Source organism: Solanum lycopersicum, chromosome 7, assembly GCF_036512215.1.
Source record: "Solanum lycopersicum chromosome 7, SLM_r2.1".
Classification (NCBI taxonomy): domain Eukaryota; kingdom Viridiplantae; phylum Streptophyta; class Magnoliopsida; order Solanales; family Solanaceae; genus Solanum; species Solanum lycopersicum.
The window spans coordinates 52,905,685-52,926,656 of NC_090806.1; the positions used below are offsets into that span (position 1 = coordinate 52,905,685).

The following is a 20,972-nucleotide window of genomic DNA, read 5'->3' on the forward strand; positions in this document are numbered from 1 at the left end:
CATCACGAAATCCTTTGTCTGCCCTACACCGAAAACAGGTGGAATCACCTGCCAAAGTGACCCAAAACATGCTAGTATGTATAGGGGATTGAACCCTGCTAGATCCTTTTTTTGGCAGCATAGGTTCAAAGACTAGGAGATATAAGGATATCCATACCCGGCATGCCGAACAATCTCATCTCAAGAGAGTTACGCGAACCTCCTCCCTTTCGAAGGAAGGCATCACCGCTCATAGCTAGCCTATCGGTGCTCAGTATAAATATCCATTACATTAAACTCACACATCATGGAAGCTGACTTATAGCATAAGGACATCATATCTAATTAGATGATTTCTCATATCGTCATTGGTAGTGAGTATGCATTAACTTCAATACTTTCATTAGTGCTTTCATAGAGACTGGTTTCTTCGTTAGCCTTACACTCTCATAGGTGAGTACGTTTTGGTAATATTTACTTAGTCTCATTTAAGATTTCTCTCATCTTTCATATTAGCCGCTTATTATATTGTCACCTCATTCATTAACTTAAATACATTTGCTTTTCATAATTACTCACCCCTTCACGTGAATGTTCATTTCATCATAGCCAATGCACTTGTCTATTTAGTGTGTTTCAAACTCTTACATAACCTTTCTAGGGTTACATCATTTTACCACTTAAATATTAGGCTCACTTACTTTTATACGTTTGTTAGACTTATGAGTCCACAAATACAAGCAATGAGGCTTCATTCATAGTTTGTCTAAGTGATTCATGTTTACCCTAGATTTTATGTACAAGACTTATGCATCTTGTAGATATGCCAAGATATTGATTTCGATCTTTAGATACAACATTCATTAAATATTTGTTTACGTACGACTTATGTGTCAATACGGAATCGGGCAAGGAAACCCGATTTTGAATCCCGTTAGAAACACTTAATATTATTTTAAACTTGATAATTGAATTTTTCAGATTTGGGAGACCCTAGTTTGATTCCTATCAACCCAATAATATTTCTTCATTATTCTCCTGTCCTTTTTTGTTTTAAGACAAGGAGTTTGTGGGTTCAATACCCCACAAGCTCATTATTTTTCTTTTAATTTATCTCTTAACTTTCTCACCTATCCAAGAGGTCGTGGGTTCAATCCCCACTCTCCATATTTAATTTCTCCTTAATTTTTCTCCTAACTCTCTCATGCAATCAAGAGGTTGTGGTTTCAATCTCCACTCACCATATCTATTTTCCTTTCATTTTATCATGAAATTATTATGTAATTTCAATTTAGTGAGGTAGCTGTGTTCATACTATTATTTATTGTATATTAGTTTATATTTTGGGTAAGTCAATGATACATACTCAATAAATGTTGCCCCGTACTTAGCCCTACTTGTGCTTTTCTTTATTTTCCTTTTATGAAGTGTAGTGAGTGTACCAAGGACTTAGAATTGCCCTCAGGTCTACCCAGTCTCCCGCATATCAGGTTGCAGGGTGAGTTATTCATTCAAGCTCATTCTAGATTCTCTCGGTCATGACATGATGTCCTGTGTTTTTAGACACATACAATATTATTCTTTTATTTTTGTGTATTTGATACTCTTTGACTTAGTATTTGGAGTTTAGATTTCCTTTATGTGATGACTTTCAGGTTTTGGAAAATGATATTTAGTAAGATTTTGGAGCTTCCGCATTATTTTTGTTATTCGCCCTCTTAGGAGGTTAAGTGTGGGTGCCACTCACGACTCATTTTGGGTCATGAATAAATCCCTTGCTTTACAAATCCAGCAACTGGTCCTTCAAATCTTTGAATTTAGTCAGTTCCATACGATAAGGAGGAACGGAAATAGTATGAGTTCCTGGCTCCACATATATACAAAAATTGATATCACGCTCTGGTGGAAGACCTGACAAATCTTTCCGGAATACCTCAAAAAATTCACTCACAACTGGAATAGACTCAAGCATACGAGTCTTAACACTAGTATCTTTAATGTGTGCCATGTAAACGAAACATTCTCTCTCTACAAATTGACGAGCCTTAAGAAATGATATCTCACCCTGAGAAGGGTGACTAAAGGAACCTCTTCATTCTCCTATAGGAATTCCAGGCATAGCTAGGGTGATTTTCTTGGCATGGCAATTTCAAACAGCGTGTTAAGAAGATATCCAATGCATACCAAGAATCACATCAAAATTTACCATATTTAAGACCTTTAAATCTACATGACTGTCATACCCCATCTAGGTAACAATACATAATCGATACACACGGTCTACCACTACAGAATCCCTGACAAGAGTAGAAACATGTATCGATAAATCAAGATACTCACATAATATATCTAGACTAGGAACAAAATATACGGACAAATAAGAATAAGTAGATCCTGGATCAAATAAAACAGTAGTTGGTTGATGAAAAACCGGAAAATAACATGTGATAAATGAATCTGAAGCCTCAGCCTCTACCCTACTCGGAAAGACATAACAATGAGAAGGACCTCCCTCATATTGTGAACCTCCACGACCACTACCTCGACCAGAAGGAGAACCACCTCTACCTGAATGAGAACCACCTCCACCACTCTGTGTACAACCCATAGATGGAGATTGTACAACCTTGAAAGTCAAAGCCTGAGAACCTTGATGTTCGCCACCATGACTTGTGCTAGGGCAGTCTCTCACAAAAATTGTCACATATCTCCTCACTCAAAACAACCCCTATGATACACACTCTTATGAGGGCAACCTGAATGACCTGAATTCCCTCCATAAACTACAAGTCTAGAAGATGAACCCTGTGAAGTATGCACTGAGATTGAAGAACTATGCCCACCATAACCAGTCTCAAATGCAGGTATAGCAGCATGAATGGGTCTGATGGACTGCTAATGAATAGATTTTCCTAAGTAACCTTGACTTCATAGGCAGAGCACCACAATAGTTACCTGAATATCGAGTCCTCTTGCCCTCACACTGCTCAAATCCCTCACATCAAATTATCTATGTAAGGCCCCCAAAATGATTTAGGTAAAACTAGATACTAACATGGTTGTTGTGATGGTATGATGTTATAAAATGGGTTATAATGTGGTTTAAGAAAGTCTGTAAGAGTTTAAGTGCATTGGAAGTCAAACTTCATTGGACGACCAAGATGTTCGACGAATAAGTGACCTATGTGCCTCGTATGTGGTTTAATGTTTTTTTGTGTTGGTCGTAAGTATATAAGGTCCTTAAATGAGTTATTATAGAGTATATAGTAAGTGTGTCATGCTTCGTGATGTTTGGAGGTCAAACATCCAAGAACCTCTATGACGTTCGAAAGGTTTGCCTTGCAACCACCTTGTATGTCTATGTATGTTTCATTGAGTTTTACGTATTCTTTATGGATGAAACTTATATGTTAAGTTCTAAACTTGTATACGAACATATTTGGGATAAAAACGTCCGGGTATGAATCCATCTAGGACCCGCAAGGGGCCCTAAAGGAGGAGCCCAACATTGGAGCTCAACACTGCCAGGCAGTGGCAATCGACGAACCAAACAACGACCAGTCAACCAGGAAACGGAACGTTGGTGGTTAATGTTGATGGATCCACTTTTATTGAAGGTTTGGGAGTTGCAGGTGCAACCCATGAGACCCCTACCAACGGGACTTGGTCTCACCCACGTCCCGTCGATGCATCCGTCGATGAGCTGCCTTTTTCTTCCAGCTTCCTGTTTACTTGAGGGGTGAAATCGTAAGTTCACCCCAAGTCTTATTAAATGTGACGATGGTTGTTTTGAGTTTTTATGGGTATTTTAACATTACATAAGTCATTAGACTCTCATTATAACCCTCACACCTAAATCAAAACATATTCCCCCAAAAAGTTTCTCCAGAAACCTCCATGTAAGTTTAAAGTGAAGATGGAGCTTGAAGATGGGTCTTCAATGGAGTTTCTTATCCAAAAAGATTTGTATTATTAAAATAAGGTATGATATTTCTTCATATAAGGCTTCCTATCACCTTATAGCCAATTTCAAAGATTTTTAAAAAAATTGAAAAAGTTCAATTTCTACTCTAATTCTTGGGATCTTGCATAAATGGTTTCCAAATTTTTATATATGATTAAATTGATGTATAATTTATTTTTTCCAATGAAATTTTCCATGAGCCCTTGACATTCACAAATCTCTCAATTTGACTAAAACATGGGTTAAGTGATCATGCTTTGAGATTGATGAATTTATATGTAGATTGTTATGGGCTTTTGATTCATGTACATATTATGGTTAGTTTGTTTATAGTCTGTTTCAATTTTATTAATTGAGTATTGAATATTCTTATATCTATTGAATGTTAGACTTATTGAATTGATATTGACTTAAGGCTTATTATTTCTAATGTAATCTTCTAGGGGCTATCTAATGATGCAATATTTATATTCAATTGATATATAGATTGTATTAGATAAATAAGTATGTAATGAATTGACCTACTTTCATTGATTATTGATATAATTATTTTGAATGGTTGGTTATGGACTTGGGTAAGGGACCCTATGATACGGAATTGCCTGTTTTAGCATTGAAATCAAAGTGGTAAGATGGACTGGGGTATGCTGCCATATTTATTTTTATTTTATGTTAATTAGACTTCAATTATATTGTGATTGATATGGACCACTTATGGTGGTGGTGCTATGTGAATTGATGTGGCCTTGTCGGCATTAGATTATGCAATATGATGATCATGGCCTTTTCGGCACTACTTGAAGTACTATGATATTTTGTATAGTTGTTTTATGTGAAGTATGAGTATATCTATCTATTGTGAAGCAATGTGAAAGTATATGTTCTTTCTATGTATGTTAGAAAATCGTGTAAACTATGACTATGTGCTTCTATATGTAGTCTTACGGTTGATGCATGATTGTTCTTGCTTGACTATTTGAGTCTAAAATAGTTATAGTGATGATGATATGGAAGTGTTTAGGATGAATTAAAGATGATAATGGTTATTCCTATGTGCTTGTGCAATGATTAGTAGTATGTGTTAAGGTAAAGTATGTGGTGTCTTATCTTTGTTGATTTATATTCCTTGCTTGATGCTTGTATGAAAGTGAATATGTGATTTCTTTACTTAGGATGATGAAGTCTCTTAGTCTTGAATTTATGAATGATATGTGACCTTGAATGATGTTAAGAGGGACTTTTATGTGAAACCATGCATATTGTGCTAAGGTTATAAATATTGAAGTCGAAAGTTATAATGGTATCCTTCAAGTAAAGTAATGATGGACTTAAGATTAATTGGATGGAATGAAATCATATTATTCCTTAGTAAAGTAATCATGAGCTTCTTGTCGCCATTGGAAGGTAGCCCTAGAGGACCTCTTTGGTAGGGTAAATGTGATTAGGTAATGAACTAGATATGGAACCCAATTGTATGAACCTTTAATTTGAATTACTGTATGAGAATGAAGGCTAGCACCAAGTGAGTATGGTAAGGGAAGTGTTCTAGTTCAGCATGAGACTAGAATACAATGCACGCCCTTCATATTCCTTAACCATATGCCTACATGGGATGTTTCCTAGTTATACCCTTGGAAAGTAGACTACCCTTATCAAACTAAGTTTGAACTTCGGATTCCATGATTTTCTACCATGGTATATGTAAATTATTGTCTATTTATCATCTTGTGGGATACCAATTAGCATTTGAGAAAATCTATGAAATTTAGGTTGTTGTATGGGACACTATCTAGACATTGCACAATAGACTTTTAAGAAGTTATTTGGAGTCCCTAGTTCTTGTCCAAGACCATTAATTGAATTTCCTTTATTTTATAGATGAGTCTTAAATGAACTAATGAATGTAATGACTTAAGTTAAGAAAGTATGTTAAAAGAAGTAGTGCTTATCTAGAGTAATTAAGGGTTGTCTAGTTAAGGTGTGAATGGGGCATAGGAATGGTCACTTGTTATTTTACCTACATAAGTCTTAAGAATGACTCTAGTTAGGGAATTTTGTTGATTATGTAGACATGATCTAAGCCTTAGGTATACTTAAGGATTACTCAGGTAATCTTGAAGAGGTCACTATGGACGTTATCTTCTTGATTTACTTAAGTAAGTCTTTCGATAGCCTTCGGAAGGAGAATTTCATATCATCTATATGTTGATGTGTTAAGTGAGAATAATTCTATCTTAGGGATTCAATAGAATCTCTTAAGTGTTTGTGTAAGGGATTGTATAGGCTTGTCCATATATTTAGTCAACGTTGACTCAACTTTATTTGATAAGGGATATTAGATTACTTTGTTACGCTTGCAATATAGGCTTGCAAAAGCTTAAGATGTAATATATGGAAGTGACTACACCCTTCTTCAACACTACACAACAACTCACCATTCACCAACTTTTCCAGTCTTCTTCACTTTTAAACTTACTGAACATTTCACAATATTTTTTTCCATATATTTCTTATTTTTACTCAAGAGGACCCACATGCAACCATTTTCAACTTTTGGCGGAATCATGTCTCTTTATTCACTTTCTTTTTCAAAACATTTAGTGCAAAGATGGAATTTCTAGGCCAAGTGGACTTCAAGAACATCAAATAAATCCGAAGATCATTTCCTTGACAAAACTTAATCAACACCAACTTTTCTACATAAATTGGGCAAGTTCTAAGTGATGAAAGTGAACCACAGAGCATTACGCAACCATTCACCACACATGGTATGCAAATTAATTAAGACAAACTCAAAATCTTATTTCCTTTTAAATAATCAAACATTTATATCTCTAGAGAATCAAAACTCTCAAAAAGAGATGTAAGATTTGTACATAAGCATTTACAACATGCTTTAATTTCAATAATGGAGGGGTATGCCCAATGCTTTTCACATGCAAGATTATGTTCTTAGTACCGATCGAGTCACAAATCATGTCATCACACCAAGAACGAGCAGGTGTCAAGAAGGTTCGATGCCCTGTATCAAGAAAGTTCAAAACCCAATAATCAAGAGAATCAAGAAACATATTAAAAGTGGCTTTCCAGATCGTACCTAAAATGGACAACTCCCATACTTAATACGAACTAAAAAATAAGAGTCAAGATGGAAAATGATCCAAATCAAGAGGCATGCCCATAGTTACAAAGTCACAACAACAAGAAGGACAAGGTCCCAACAAGAGTCTAAAGTCATCAAACAATCCATACAAGTGGGCGAGTTACACAAGAGTCTTTAATGTCTTAAACGAAAATAACATGACAATGCAAAGTTACAAGAGGTAACAAAGGTACCAGGATAAATTTCCAGATATACGAGCAGGTTAAAATATTACAAGTCCAAGTTTATGCACAAACATCAGTTCTTTAGAAAAGAAACAGTTCAACACAACTTGAAAAATTCAAACCGTAGACCAACTAATGTATGAAGGCCCTCAACTTATTCACGAGTATATACAACCTAAAAAATACTATTAAATAACATAGTAATTCGTAGTGTCTTAATATTTTCGAAGTAAAAGAAAATAATCATAACAAATTTTCTTATCCTTTACAAATACAACTATTGTTCCAGAGCAGTGATTCTAGCCTGCCTAATATCTCATTTCGCACTTTGATTCGAAAAGGAAAACAACATAAATGGACTTTATAACCTTCATGAAGATTTAGTTGCATATCTTAAGCTTGAAAATAATAAAGAATAACAGTAAAATACTTTTCGCACAAAAAGATCCAATCAAAACTAACAGTGGAACATACATGATTTTTAATTCCAGAAGTCCGACAGAATTGGTCCTATATCGCATTGTATATTTTGAATCCATAACAGAAAAATTAGAGTTTTCCATAAACATACGAGTTGTAGAATTACAAATTATCTTTTGGAATAATATTTATTCACTGCAAAGGAAGTTCTATAAGTCATGATATGCTCAAAAATACAACACACTAGCAATCTAAGATACAATTTTTTCATCACCTACCAAAATGAAGTGTGTGTCTCTAAGGTTCCTATACTTCAAGTTTGAAGAACAACTTGTTAGTCAATTTCCTAAGGTTCCTATTCTTTGAGTGAGATGAACATCGCAAGAAGAGGTGTGAAATATATAGCCACACAAATGATCCTCATCACATGGACAGATGTCACCAAAAGGGGATGCCCAAAAACCATACATATATACTTATATTTATATATCTTATACTCAGACTTCCAATATTTTTGTAATGATAATTATAAAATTACACAAATACCCCCAAACAATAACTTAATATATGCTAATACTTATGTTAAGCGAGGTGTAAATATCACAAAATTTCAAGTCCCAAAAATGAGAAAAATATATTATAGTAATTAAGTTATGATGTATCGAAATATGAATCTTGGTCTTGTATTTTAGGGGTGTTACAAATCTCTCCCTCTTAAAGAAATTTCTTCTCAAAATTTACCTAAGAATAGTCACAAAACAAGTGCGGACATTGGGTCCTCATGTCTTGTTCCCTCTCCGAGGTAGCTTTTTTTCAAGAATGGACATCCAAAGTACCTTTACTAAGGGTATTTTCTAGTTCCAAAGTTTCTTTACTTCCCGATTATGAATTAGGTTTGGTTCTTCATTATGCATCAAGTCATCGATTAACCTCAATAGTTCAACTAGAAGAACATGAGATGGATTAGAACGATATCTTCTGAGTATAGAAACATGGAAGGCATTGTGGATATTTTCTAACTCAGGTGGTAACGCCAATTTATATGCAACTGGTCCAAGCCTTTCATGTATCTCATAAGGTCCAATAAGTTGGGCATAAAATTTTCCTTTTTGGCCAAATCTTATAATTTTTTTCCATGGCGACACCTTTAAGAATACATTAACTCCAACATGATATTGAATATCACACATTTTTAGATTAGCATACTACTTTTGTCTATCCAAAGAAATGTTTAAATGATCCTTGATAATTTTTACCTTGTCCTTTGTTAGCTGCACCATTTCAGGATCAATCAGCTTTCTTTCACCAATTTCACTCCAACGAAGAAGGGTTTGAAATTTTCTTCAATATAAGGCTTCATAGAGGCATTCAATGCTTTATTGGTAGATATTACTGTAAGAAAATTCGATCAAAGCCATTTTCCCCAACTTCCGTCAAACTCGATAATTCAAGCTCGAAACATATCCTCCAAAATTTGTATAACTCTTTCCGGCTGGCCATCTGCCTGAGAATGGAACGAAGTGCTAAATTTAAATTTTGTACTTAAAGATTCTTGCAAGATGCCCCAAAATCTAGATGTAAAACATGGGTCTCAGTCAGATACAATAGACATCGGGATCCCTAGTAGTCTTACTATCTCATTAATGTAAAACTCGGGTATACACTCAAGGAGTAATCCATCCTGATTGATAAGAAGTGATCAGTCTTTGTTAGAGTATCTACAATCACCCATATTGCATCATAATTTCTTTGAGTGCGAGGACGTCAAGAAACAAAGTCTAGTTATTCTCTCCCATTTCCATTATGACATCAACAAGGGCTGTAGTAGACAAACTGAGACTTGATGTTCTGTCTTTACTTATTGACAAAAAAAATAATTTGAAATGAACTCCAAAATGTCTCTCTTTATACCACTCCATGAATAATTTTCTTTGATGGTCTGATACATCTTTGTACCTCTAGGATTCATTGCATATGGTGAAGTATGTGCTTCTTTTAATATTTCTCTCCTCAATTTTTTATCATTATGATGCATAACCTGTTTTGATAAATTAAGACATCATCCTTTGTTAATGTAAAATCAAGTGTTTCCCCATTTTAGAGTTCTCTGGTCAATTTAGAAGTTTCTCATCTAACTTTTGTGCTTCCTTTACCTGTTCAAGTAATATTGACTTTACTTGAAAATTAGAAATAAATAAACAATTCAAATCCAGTGTAAAATAAACATTCATGGTTCTTAACTTAAGGAGCAATGTCAAAGTACTCAAATAAATGCTTGCCAATGATTTTCGACTTAAGGCATTGTCAACCACATTAGCTACACCTGGATGATAATCAATCGTGCATCCATAATCCTTGATGAGTTCAAGCCATCTATACTTTCTTAGATTTAGCTCCTTTTGAGTATCCAAGTACTTTATGCTCTTGTGATCAGTGAATATATGATATATCTCTCCATATAAATAATGTCGCCATATTTTTAAAGCAAACACCATAGTAGCAGTTAACATCAAAAGTTGCATAATTCAATTCATGCGGTTTTAATTTCTGAGAGGCATAATATATTACCTTCCTTTATTGCATCAAAATGCATCCTTGACAATTGTTAGAAGCATCACTGTACACTACATATTATTTTCCTTCAATTGGTAGAGTAGGTGTAGGCGTTTAAGTCAACAAGGATTTGAGAGTTCCAAAGCTCTTTTGACATTTTTCATCCCAAATAAACTTTAGTTCCTTATGCAAGAGTCTAGACAAAGGGGAGGAAATAATGGAGAACCATTTCACGAATATTCTAGAGTATGTTTCTAAGCCCAACAAACTTCTTACCTCAATCGGACTATTGGCAGGTCTCCAATAAACAACTGCTTGTATCTTACTAGGATCCACCTTCACGCCTTCACTTGATAAAACATGTCCAAGAAATTAAACTTCATCAAGGAAAAATTCACACTTATAAAGTTTAGCATAAAGTTCTTTCTCCTGCAAAATCTGCAAAATAATCTGGAGGTGTTTATCATGGTCTTCATCTCAAAAATATTGATATAACATCTATAAAAACAACAACAAATGGATCAAGATAAGGATTGAATACTCAATTAATTAGATCATGAATACCGCAGAAGCATTGATCAGTCTGAATGACATCACAAAAAATTTACAATGACCATACTGAGTTCTAAAAGCAATTGTAGGAACATCATTCTCTTTAACACGTATTTGGTGATATCCAAACCTTAAGTTGATCTTTTGAGAATAGTTTAGCACCCTTCATTTGGTCAAACAAATCATCAATCCTTGGTAGTGGATATTTATAATTTATTGTTATTCTCTCCAATTATCTATAGTCAATAAAAAGCCTAAGAGTGACATCTCTATTCTTTGAAAATAAAACAGGGGCTCCCCAGGCAAAAACACTAGGTCGAATAAAACATTTCTCAAGAATTTCTTGCAATTTAGATTTCAATTCTCTTTTTTCTGCTAGAGACATTCTATAAGGAGTAATTGAAATAGGGGTAGATCCAGGAGTAAGCTCGATATAAATTTAACCTCTCTTCTCGGGGGCAATCCAGGAAGGTTTTCAGGGAATACTTTTGGAAAATCACATATAACAGGTATGTCCTTGATAGAAGGACTCTCCAACAGTGTATCAACTATGTAAGCAAGGTATTCCCCACAACCTTGACACATCAACTTTCTTGCCAAGGCCGCAAAAATAATACTAGAAGTCATTAGCCTTTAACCTTGTACGATGATGTGTGAACATGTAGGATCTTTAAAAGTAACATGCTTTGACCTCCAATCTTTGAATTCATGATATTTATAAAGAAAATCCATCCCTATAATAATATTAAAATCCTTGAAATATATTTGAATCAAATCAGCAGGGGAGACTACGTTTTGAATCGCGAAGAGACAATCACAATAAATTCGACTATACAGAACCTAATAACCCAAAGGACTTTGAACCAGCATATCATAATTAAGTCTTATAGATTTAACATTTTTAGGAAGAACAAGTGATCAACAAATATAGGAATGTGTAGAACCAGGATCAACCAATGTAAACACACTTAAGCCAAATAAGTGAAATTTACCGACAACCACGTCTTGTCCATCTTGATCATCCCTCATCCTCATAGCATAAGCGCGTGCAGTACCCCTTTGTCCACTAGCTTGATTATCTCCACTTGCACCTGCTGCTTGCTTTTTTCTAGGCCTTGCACTTTTATTAGTTTGAGGAGGATTAACAGGAGGCTTATGAACTGAACCTTCAATTTTCAAGGAAGGAATATTATTATGATTAGGCCAGTCGTTCACTTTATGATCAAAGCTCCCACAATTAAAACATGCAACAGAGGCTCTCGTACGGGTACCATAATGATTCTTTCCATATTGTTGACAAGTGGGAATGCGAGGCTTGCCTTGACCATAATTTTGAGTGTTATCTCTAGAAAAATCTGATTTATTTTTCTTTTGTTGTGCTGGCATGTTATCACTACTAGCCTTAGAACTATCAAATATTTCCCTTTTTGATGGACCTCCAAAATTTTGTCAAGGATTTCAAAATTTGTTTTCATTTCTACTATCTTGTTCTTTATCAAGTCGTTCCCAAGTAAAAGTAGTAGACACTAACTTACAAAAGTTCTCATGTTGCCGGATTTCCACATTCTTCCTAATGAAATCATTTAAACCATCTTCAAATTTCCTACACTAGTCTTTTTCCTTTTTAATAATACCTCCAGTAGCGAGAGAGGTCTAGAAACTTTTGTTCATATTCAGCAATAGACATGCCTCACTTCCTTAGATTCAAAAACTCCTTTTTCTTTGCATCACAATAAGCATGTGGTACATACTTCACACGAAATTCCTTAAGAAAATCATCCCAATTAAAAATAGGAGGTTTTACCTTGGTATTTGGGACACATACCCACCAATCTATGCATCCTATTGTAATAGTGAAATAGCATACTTAAGTTTTGCAACATTTGAACACTCCAACTGCTCAAACACCCTCTCCATGCGATATGGCTATTGTTCAGCATCAATGGGATTAATAGTGTCTTCAAACTCCACTCCACCCATTTTCATTATTTTCTGAAAGTAAATCCCATTGGGATCATGCATCGATTAAACCATGTGGTGGAAGAATTCGGCCATTTATTGAAAAGGATGATTCATGGCTCGAGTACCAAGACACATATGAGGATGTGAACCAGCTCTTACATGTTGATGGTTCCCACTTCAGATCCGCTAGTGTTGGGAACAAACTCATTCGAGATATGTTCTCCAACCCCTTTCATTGAATGAGGTTAGGAAACAGAGGCACCTAAACCTTAACAAGCAGCTTCCATAAGTCGGTCAGAAGAAGTGGTCATAACTTAATTCCTTCAAAAGGGAAGATCACATTTCATTAGGGACACGTACATGATGCATGTGCACTCTACATGCAATAAGAATATGTAAAACCATGTAAGTCAACGTGGACTCTAATAGAACCTTTTCGAAAGCAAACAACTATACAAGTAATTCACACCAAAATACCTAGAACCACAAACCTAGGATCTGTTACCAACACTTGCAGTGACCCTTACCGAGAGATACTACAACTTTACAAGAAACATAATTTAATATTTTTGACATTTAAAAGAGATCAATGAAGGCATACCGATTTTAATCTAGTTGAGGTATTAGGTTTGAATAATTTAGATATGGATGTGCATGTTGCCCATTTAAACATTCATTTAAGGTCAAAATTGATATGGCACAGAATATTAACTCATGAAAAAAAACCCTCCCAAAATCTGTAAAGCAAATAATTTATGATATTTGCATGCATTTATTATCCTCACACATAAGAACGAAATAACAAGGATATCACCAACTTCTATGTAGTGAAATCAGTCGATGCATGCTTTGCACAAACTTTTCAAAATATATAATAAATTATTATATTACCAAACATGGTTTACACACCCCAAACGATAAAAATGTATAGCCATTCTTATGTTACAACCCATGGTTACATGACCAAATCAGCCCTCAAAATTTAATGTAAATATGCAACACATAGATTGTGTACAAGTCCCAAGGTTTATACAAAATAAAGATGCCTATATGCATATGTGATCTTCCTTAAGGCTCTCAAAATCTCCATCTCCAATTGCCAGCTTCATGCATCTTCTCTAACATTCCCTATGATAGAAACAAATATCGTTAAGCATATAACTTAGTGGTGTAAAAACTAAGATCCAGAGCCCTCTGATTTACTAAGTTATCATTCTTATGTCAAGGGCAGCACAATTGAAATAGAATCAGTAGATTAAGTAAACAATATAAAAAGAATATAAAGTTTGATATTTAAAGCTTCAAATGGCAATAACACTCATAGCACCATTTTCCAAGAGGTTAAATAACAAGACTCACCCATTATATACATCATGTCATAACACCAAGGAAGAGCAAGTGTGAAGAAGGGTCGACGCCCTAGATCAAGAAGATTCAAAGCCCAATAATCAAGAGAACAAAGGAACATATTAAAAGTTGTTTTCTTGTTCGTGCTTAAAATAGACAACTCCCATACTTAAGACGAACTAAAAATCCAGTGTCATGATGGAAAATGATCCAAATTAAGAGTCATGAGAATAGTGACAATGTCACACCCAGAAGAAAGACAAGTTCCCAATGAGAGAGATAAGTGATGAAACAATCCGTACAAGTTAGCGAGTTACAAAAGATTTTGTAACGTCTTAAACGACAACAATACGAAAATGCAAAGTGTGAAGAGGTAACCAACATACCACGATAAACTTTCTGATATACCAGCAGGTAAAAATAGTACAAGTACAAGTTTAAGCACAAAGCTCAGTTCTTTAGACAAGAAAAAGTTCAACACCACTTCAAGAGTTCAAACTATAGACCAACCAACGTATGAAGGTCCTCAACTTGTTCAGGAGTATATACAACCTTCAAAATACAATTAAATAACTTGTTTAATTCCTAGTATCTCAATAATGTCGAAATAAAACAGTATGATCAGCACAAGTTTTCTTAGCCTTTACAAATACGACTACGCTCCAAGAACAATGACTCCGCCATCCTAATATCTTATTTTGCAACTTTGTTTTGAAAAGGAAAATGACTTAACTACACTTAATAACCTTCATGAAATATGTATGTATATCTCTTAGGCTTGCAAATAATCAAGAATAATCGCAAAAAACATTATGTACAAAAAGATATAATCAAAACACTAGAAGTTGAACATATAGGATTTCTAATTCCAAAAACTGGACAGAACTGGTCCTATGTTGGGTCGCATATTTCGAATCCATAAGAGCAAAATTAGAGTTTTCATAAGCATAAGAGTTGAATAATTACAAAGTATCTTTCCAAATCATATTTATTCACTGTAAATGAAGTTCTATAAGACAAGATATGCTTAAAATACAAAACACTACCCAGCTAAGAAACAAGTTGTTTTCACCACATACCAAAAAGAAGTGTGTGTCTCGAATTCCAGCCAAAAAGACCTAGTTTTCCTCTCGAGTTTGAAGAACAACTTGTCAGATAATGTCCTAAGGTTCCTATTCTTCAAGTAAAACGAAAATCAGAAGAGGAGGTGTGAAATACATAGCTACACAAATGATCCTCATCACATGGTCAGATGTCACTAAAAAGGGTTGCCCAAATAAACATTTGGCTGCCAAAAAAGTATATATATACCTATATTTATATACCTTATTCCCACACTTCTAGTGTATATGTAAATACAATAAGAATATTATGCAAATATCCCCATACAATACCTTAATTTACACTAACACTTATCTTAAGCTGTCACAACCTGAAACCACACCCTAGAAGTTACGGCACGATCTTGGATTGAGGCACGGCGTCGTCGAACTCTCGATTTCTTAGACAATCCCTTTGATATCATTCTTTGCATATACATAGTGAAAAGTGTGGAATGAAAATTTTTCAAATAACTTAATATAGTCTTCAAAATCTTTTTCATATAAAAGTAATAGGAAATACTAATTCTCAATCTCATCATCTTAAGACACAAGAATACTTGGGACACGGTCCATACTTCAAAATATGAATATAGAAATACATATTCGATTAAAATACTTTGAATGAAAACAAAAAAGCTATATATGCCCTCGAGCGAGGACATACTTAAATTTCTCTTGAACGGTCTTCTAAGTCCAAGTTCTCATTTCTCAAAGCTCCTCACCTACCAAGAACTATATAGATAAATAAAAGCATGAAATTAGTACAACCACATGTACTAAGTATGGATTATATATAAAAATCATGAAAACAAACTTTATTGGAAATATGCATCTTTTCATTTAAAGTCATATTAAATTCATAATAACATCATAAATCGATTTAGAAACACATAAGATACTTCTAGCATGTAATTTCCTCACTTAAAGTCATCCTAAGATATACTTAAGTCACACAAAAAGAGAGACAGCCCATACGCACTCTCTAGATGTGCCTAAACGACCCTTAAGATTACTTTTAATGATTCACATAAATACTTACAAAGCAATCAAAAACTTCAAGGTAAGATTCTTCTACCAAAGGTGAACTCTAAGTCTCACTTGAGTGAGTTGTGAAGCGACCGCCCATACAATCTCTTACACACACACTTACGAGATCCTATAGACTCTCTATGATAGAATCATACTCACTGAAATCACCAACACGTAGATTATATGACATTATCTTCCCAAAGGCTATCAAAAGACCTACTTAAAAAAATCAAGAACATAACGTCCATAGTTCCTTCTTCAAGATTTCCTAAATATTCCTTAAGACTACCTAAGGCTTATATAATGTCCACAAAATCAACTAACTTCCCTAACTAGAGTCATACTCAAGACTTCCAATGATAAGACATGAAGAGATCATCCCTTTTGCTCTCTTCACACTTTAGCTAAGAAATCCTTAAGTTACTTTAGATTAGGTACTCATTTATTTGCATAATCCTTAACATAAGTCATTAGTTCCTTAGTTCATTATGATTCATACATCACATAAAGGACATTCAAATAATGGTCTTGAACAAGACCTAGGAACTCTACATAACACCTTCAAAGTCTATTGTGCAATGTCTCGATAGCGTCCCATACCACCATCTAAACTCCATAAACTCCTCAAATGCTACAAGGTATTCCATATTATGATAATAGGCAATAACCAACATAGACCATGATAGAAAGACAAGGAATCCGGAGTTCTATCCTACTCCTATGAGGTTGTTCTACTTGCTAATGGTAAAACTTGGACACATCCCATGTAGACACACGGTTAAGGAATATGAAGAGCTTCTTTGTATTCTAGTCTCATGCTTAACTAGAACTACTTTCCCTTACCATACTCACTTGGTTCTAGCCTTCGTTCTCATAGAGTAATTCATACATTAGGTTCACATAAAAGGGTTTCATAACTAGTTTATAACCCAATCACATTTATACTACCAAAGAAGGTCCACTAGGGATTCCTCACAATGGCGAGAATAAGCTCATGATGACTTTCCTAAAGATTAATATGATGACGTTCAAGCTAGCTAATCTTAACTCAATCATTCCTTTACTTTGAAGGATACCATTATGGCTTACACTTCAATCATTCTTAACCTTACCCTTAAGTCAAGGTTTGCACATAAGAGACTGTCATAACATCTTTTAAATTCACATGTCAATCATACATTCAAGACTAAAAGATCTAACACTCTAAATAAATACATCTCATATTCATAATTATATATACATCAATAAATATGTACAAGTCAATTAAGATAAGACATCACATACTTCAATTTTAACACATAATACAAATCATTCTAGAAACACCTCTAAAAAAACTATACATATTCAAGTCATCCTATATATCATCTTAACATCATTAATATACTTCACATAGACTCATAAAGTCAAATAGAAATAACCAAGACTTAACCTAACACTATACTCATAATGTCACGTCAAAGTCTAACATGATCCCTTAAGGCAACATAACTAGAATACATATGTGACTATATAACTTCACATGTAGATAGATAGCATCATGCTTCACATAATAAAACTAAAAAAATAGACAAATAACATCAAGTAGTTGCCAAGAAGGCCATGCTCAAAATATTGCTTAAAGTAACGCCAATAAGGCCACGTCTATTGCAAGTAAAACACATAACACTGCCACCATAAGTGTACAATACCAATCACAATAGAATCGAAGTATTAATTAATAAAAAATTAAAGAAGTACGGGCAGAATACCTTCATCCCCTTATTCACACTTCAATTCAATGCAAAATTGTCCAATTCAACATCACAAGGCCCTTACCCATGGCCATACCAAACAATTCAAGCAATAATCATAAAAACCAATGAAATCTCTATAAATTAAAATTAGGTTTTTAAAATATAGGATCAATTATATAACAATTGAATACAATTCTAATATCATTAGAAGAGCCCATAAGAAACTACATCACAATTCAACAATATTAGCTTAATATCAAGTAACCCAAATTATAGTCAAAAATTAGGGTTCATCCAAATTCATGGGTTCATAGGTAATTTATATTGAAATCGTCAATACAATAAGAATTAAATCATAATTAAATGTTTAGAAATCATTTATGCAAGAACCCATGGTAGAATTATGAAATTGGACATTTCCCTTTAGAAAACTTTAAAAAACATGTTGAGAGTAGGGCTAATTAATGATACGAGTTTCAAGGATCAAAAGTCATACCTCAAGAATGATAGTACTTAACTTTGATGAATAATTTCTACACAAAATCCCCTCAACAAGCTGCCTCTTCAAGTTGGACTTCAATGGAGATTTTGGAATATTTTCTAAGAGTTTTGGGTTTATGATTTTTAAGAATGAAGGCTTCTATGTGATTACCCTTTATATATTTAATTGAAATACCCAAAAGACACTTAATAAAATGTCCATTACTTAATTTATAAGTGGGGTGGATTTACCAATTCACCCCTTGACTTGGCAGCAGCCTGCAAAGGAAGGCAGTTGCGTGCGACGCCTGCTCTTGACGGGTCGTCACAGCCACGACGGGGCATCAGAACCCTCCGTCGTTGGCTACAGTAGTTGTCCAAGATTCATATAGTCACCATTTACTATGTTTCTCACGACGGGACCCTTTGACGGGTGTCACGGCCACGACGGTCCGTTAACTGATCTGTCGCCAAGGTCTGCCTGGGACAGCCTGCATACAAATTCTGGGTCTTTCCTCATGGACCATTAGATGGTCCTTAAGGATAATTTTTTGAACATTTCAAAACAAAATACGATCCTATATAAGTTTAAAACCTCTCACATGTATTTCATCCACAATGAACACGTAAAACTCGCTTATACTCGCCTAGACGTACAAGGTCGACTCAAGGCATATCTTTCGAAAGCCTTGGACGTTCTTGGCCGTTCGACCTCAAAACTTCACGAAAATTTAACCACTGCATATACATTTTATATTTACTGAATTAAGAACCTTAAAACACTATGAAACAAAGATAAACACATTGACCCACATTTTAGACATTTAGGTGACTTAGTCGATGAACGTCTTGGTCGTCCCTTAACGTTGGACTTCCAACACCTCTAATATTTTAGCTACTGCCTATATACTATATTTTGGACATATTTAGGACCTTAGAACATCAATACCAACATGTTAGGCTCTACTTAAACTAGGCCATTTTGGGTGTCTTATAATTAATTTATACCGTGGTTTCACAGTATTTTTAATGCTTATTCCTTAAGTTTAGTTTGTTCAAAAGACTTTTTGTATTAATTTTTATGTAAGTTTCTCTTTGTTTGCAGGAAATCTGTATAAAAGATGAATGAGAAGGTTTTTGATCAAGAAATGCAGAAAAGTACCACTTACGGAGCTTGTGACAGTCCGTCGTGCCTGTGATGGTCCGTAGGTGGCATCGTAGTGCAGCTGCTTAAGGAAGATGGGGAAGTCTTACCATGTGTGGGGTTACGGAGTGCGTGACGGACCGTTTTAGAAATTACAGTCCATCCTTCTAGTTTCTCAAGAAGATCAGAGAAGTAGTCCTAGTACCCCAATTCGAAGAGTTCAAGTGTTATGGAATGGAGACCCCGACGGACCGTTATGCCTCTAAAGATCCGTCATACCTCCCGTCGAGGGTAATGAAGAGAGCAGCAGAACAAATTCCAAAAGTATGAGATGACAGAGTCCATGACGGCCCATCGTGACCATGACGATTCGTCGACACATCCGCGTATTGACAGATTTCCAGCAAATAGAGTCCTTATTTAGTTAGGTTTTTATTTTTTATAATTTGTTATTTGAGCTTCTTTTGTGGATTAGATTTGGTGATTATTATTACAGTTTTGGAGAATCTTTAGTCTTCAATTAATTTCAGTAATTGATTGTTGGTGATTTTTGTTGATTAATCAAGTGAACTTTTGGATTTTATTCTTTCTCATTGAAGTAAGTGCATGAATTATTATATTACATATTTGAATATTGTGATTATGACTATGGGTAACTAAACTCCATAACTAGGGCTGTGGGAACCATAGGCGAATAATGAGATAAAATCTAACTAATATAACAATTCTAGAATAGTGTCTTGCATGTATTGATAATTCTTTCAGTTAGAAGTCTTTTAAACGGATGACCAATGTTAGAATTCACCTTAATGCTTATTGCCGTAACAAGGAGCTAGATGATAGGAAAAGAATTATCAACATAGATTTAGTTTATACTATCTAAAAGGCTAGTATTGATTGGTACGAGGGAATAACTTAGTCGAATATCGAATACGATGCTTAATATTTGGTAAATGTAGTGGTTATTATAGCAACAAACGTAAGCGGACCAAGGTGCGGAGTGAAATTTTCTACATGCCGGATCATGGATTTAGAAATACATAACTTATTACTTTGCATGCAAGATACTAGGAAAGAATTGTTATAGTTAGAATTATAAGGTTATGAACCTTTGGGGAAAAATAAAACCCTGGTTACTTTTATTAATTGATTAAACTCCAACATTTGAAGCTGTTAGTTGTGTACATTAATTTAGCTTGTTATTTTCATTCATTTAGAATTAAAAAAGAAACCATTTTATTGTCGTTTCTTTCCAAGTAAATAATTGACTAAATAGTAGTAATAATAGATTAAAGTTAGGTCTAAACTATTTTTCTCGTGGGAACGATCCCAACCTCATTAGTTGGGTTCTTTACTTGATACTACCTCTTTATTTCTTA

At 34.5% G+C, this 20,972-nt stretch overlaps 1 protein-coding gene across 1 annotated transcript; it reads right to left on the reverse strand.

Moving 5' to 3' along the window:
- Positions 1-11,713: 11,713 nt before the first annotated feature.
- Positions 11,714-12,181, reverse strand: LOC109120701 (uncharacterized). The gene has a single exon (XM_019214717.1). It carries the CDS (start codon positions 12,179-12,181, stop codon positions 11,714-11,716), a length of 468 nt encoding a protein of 155 aa, XP_019070262.1.
- Between the last annotated feature and the right edge of the window lie 8,791 nt (positions 12,182-20,972).

What these genes read in the sequence shown, in the direction of transcription:
- LOC109120701 (XM_019214717.1), bottom strand. Translation starts at nt 12,181, where the DNA reads ATGCCAGCACAACAAAAGAAAAATAAATCAGATTTTTCTAGAGATAAC.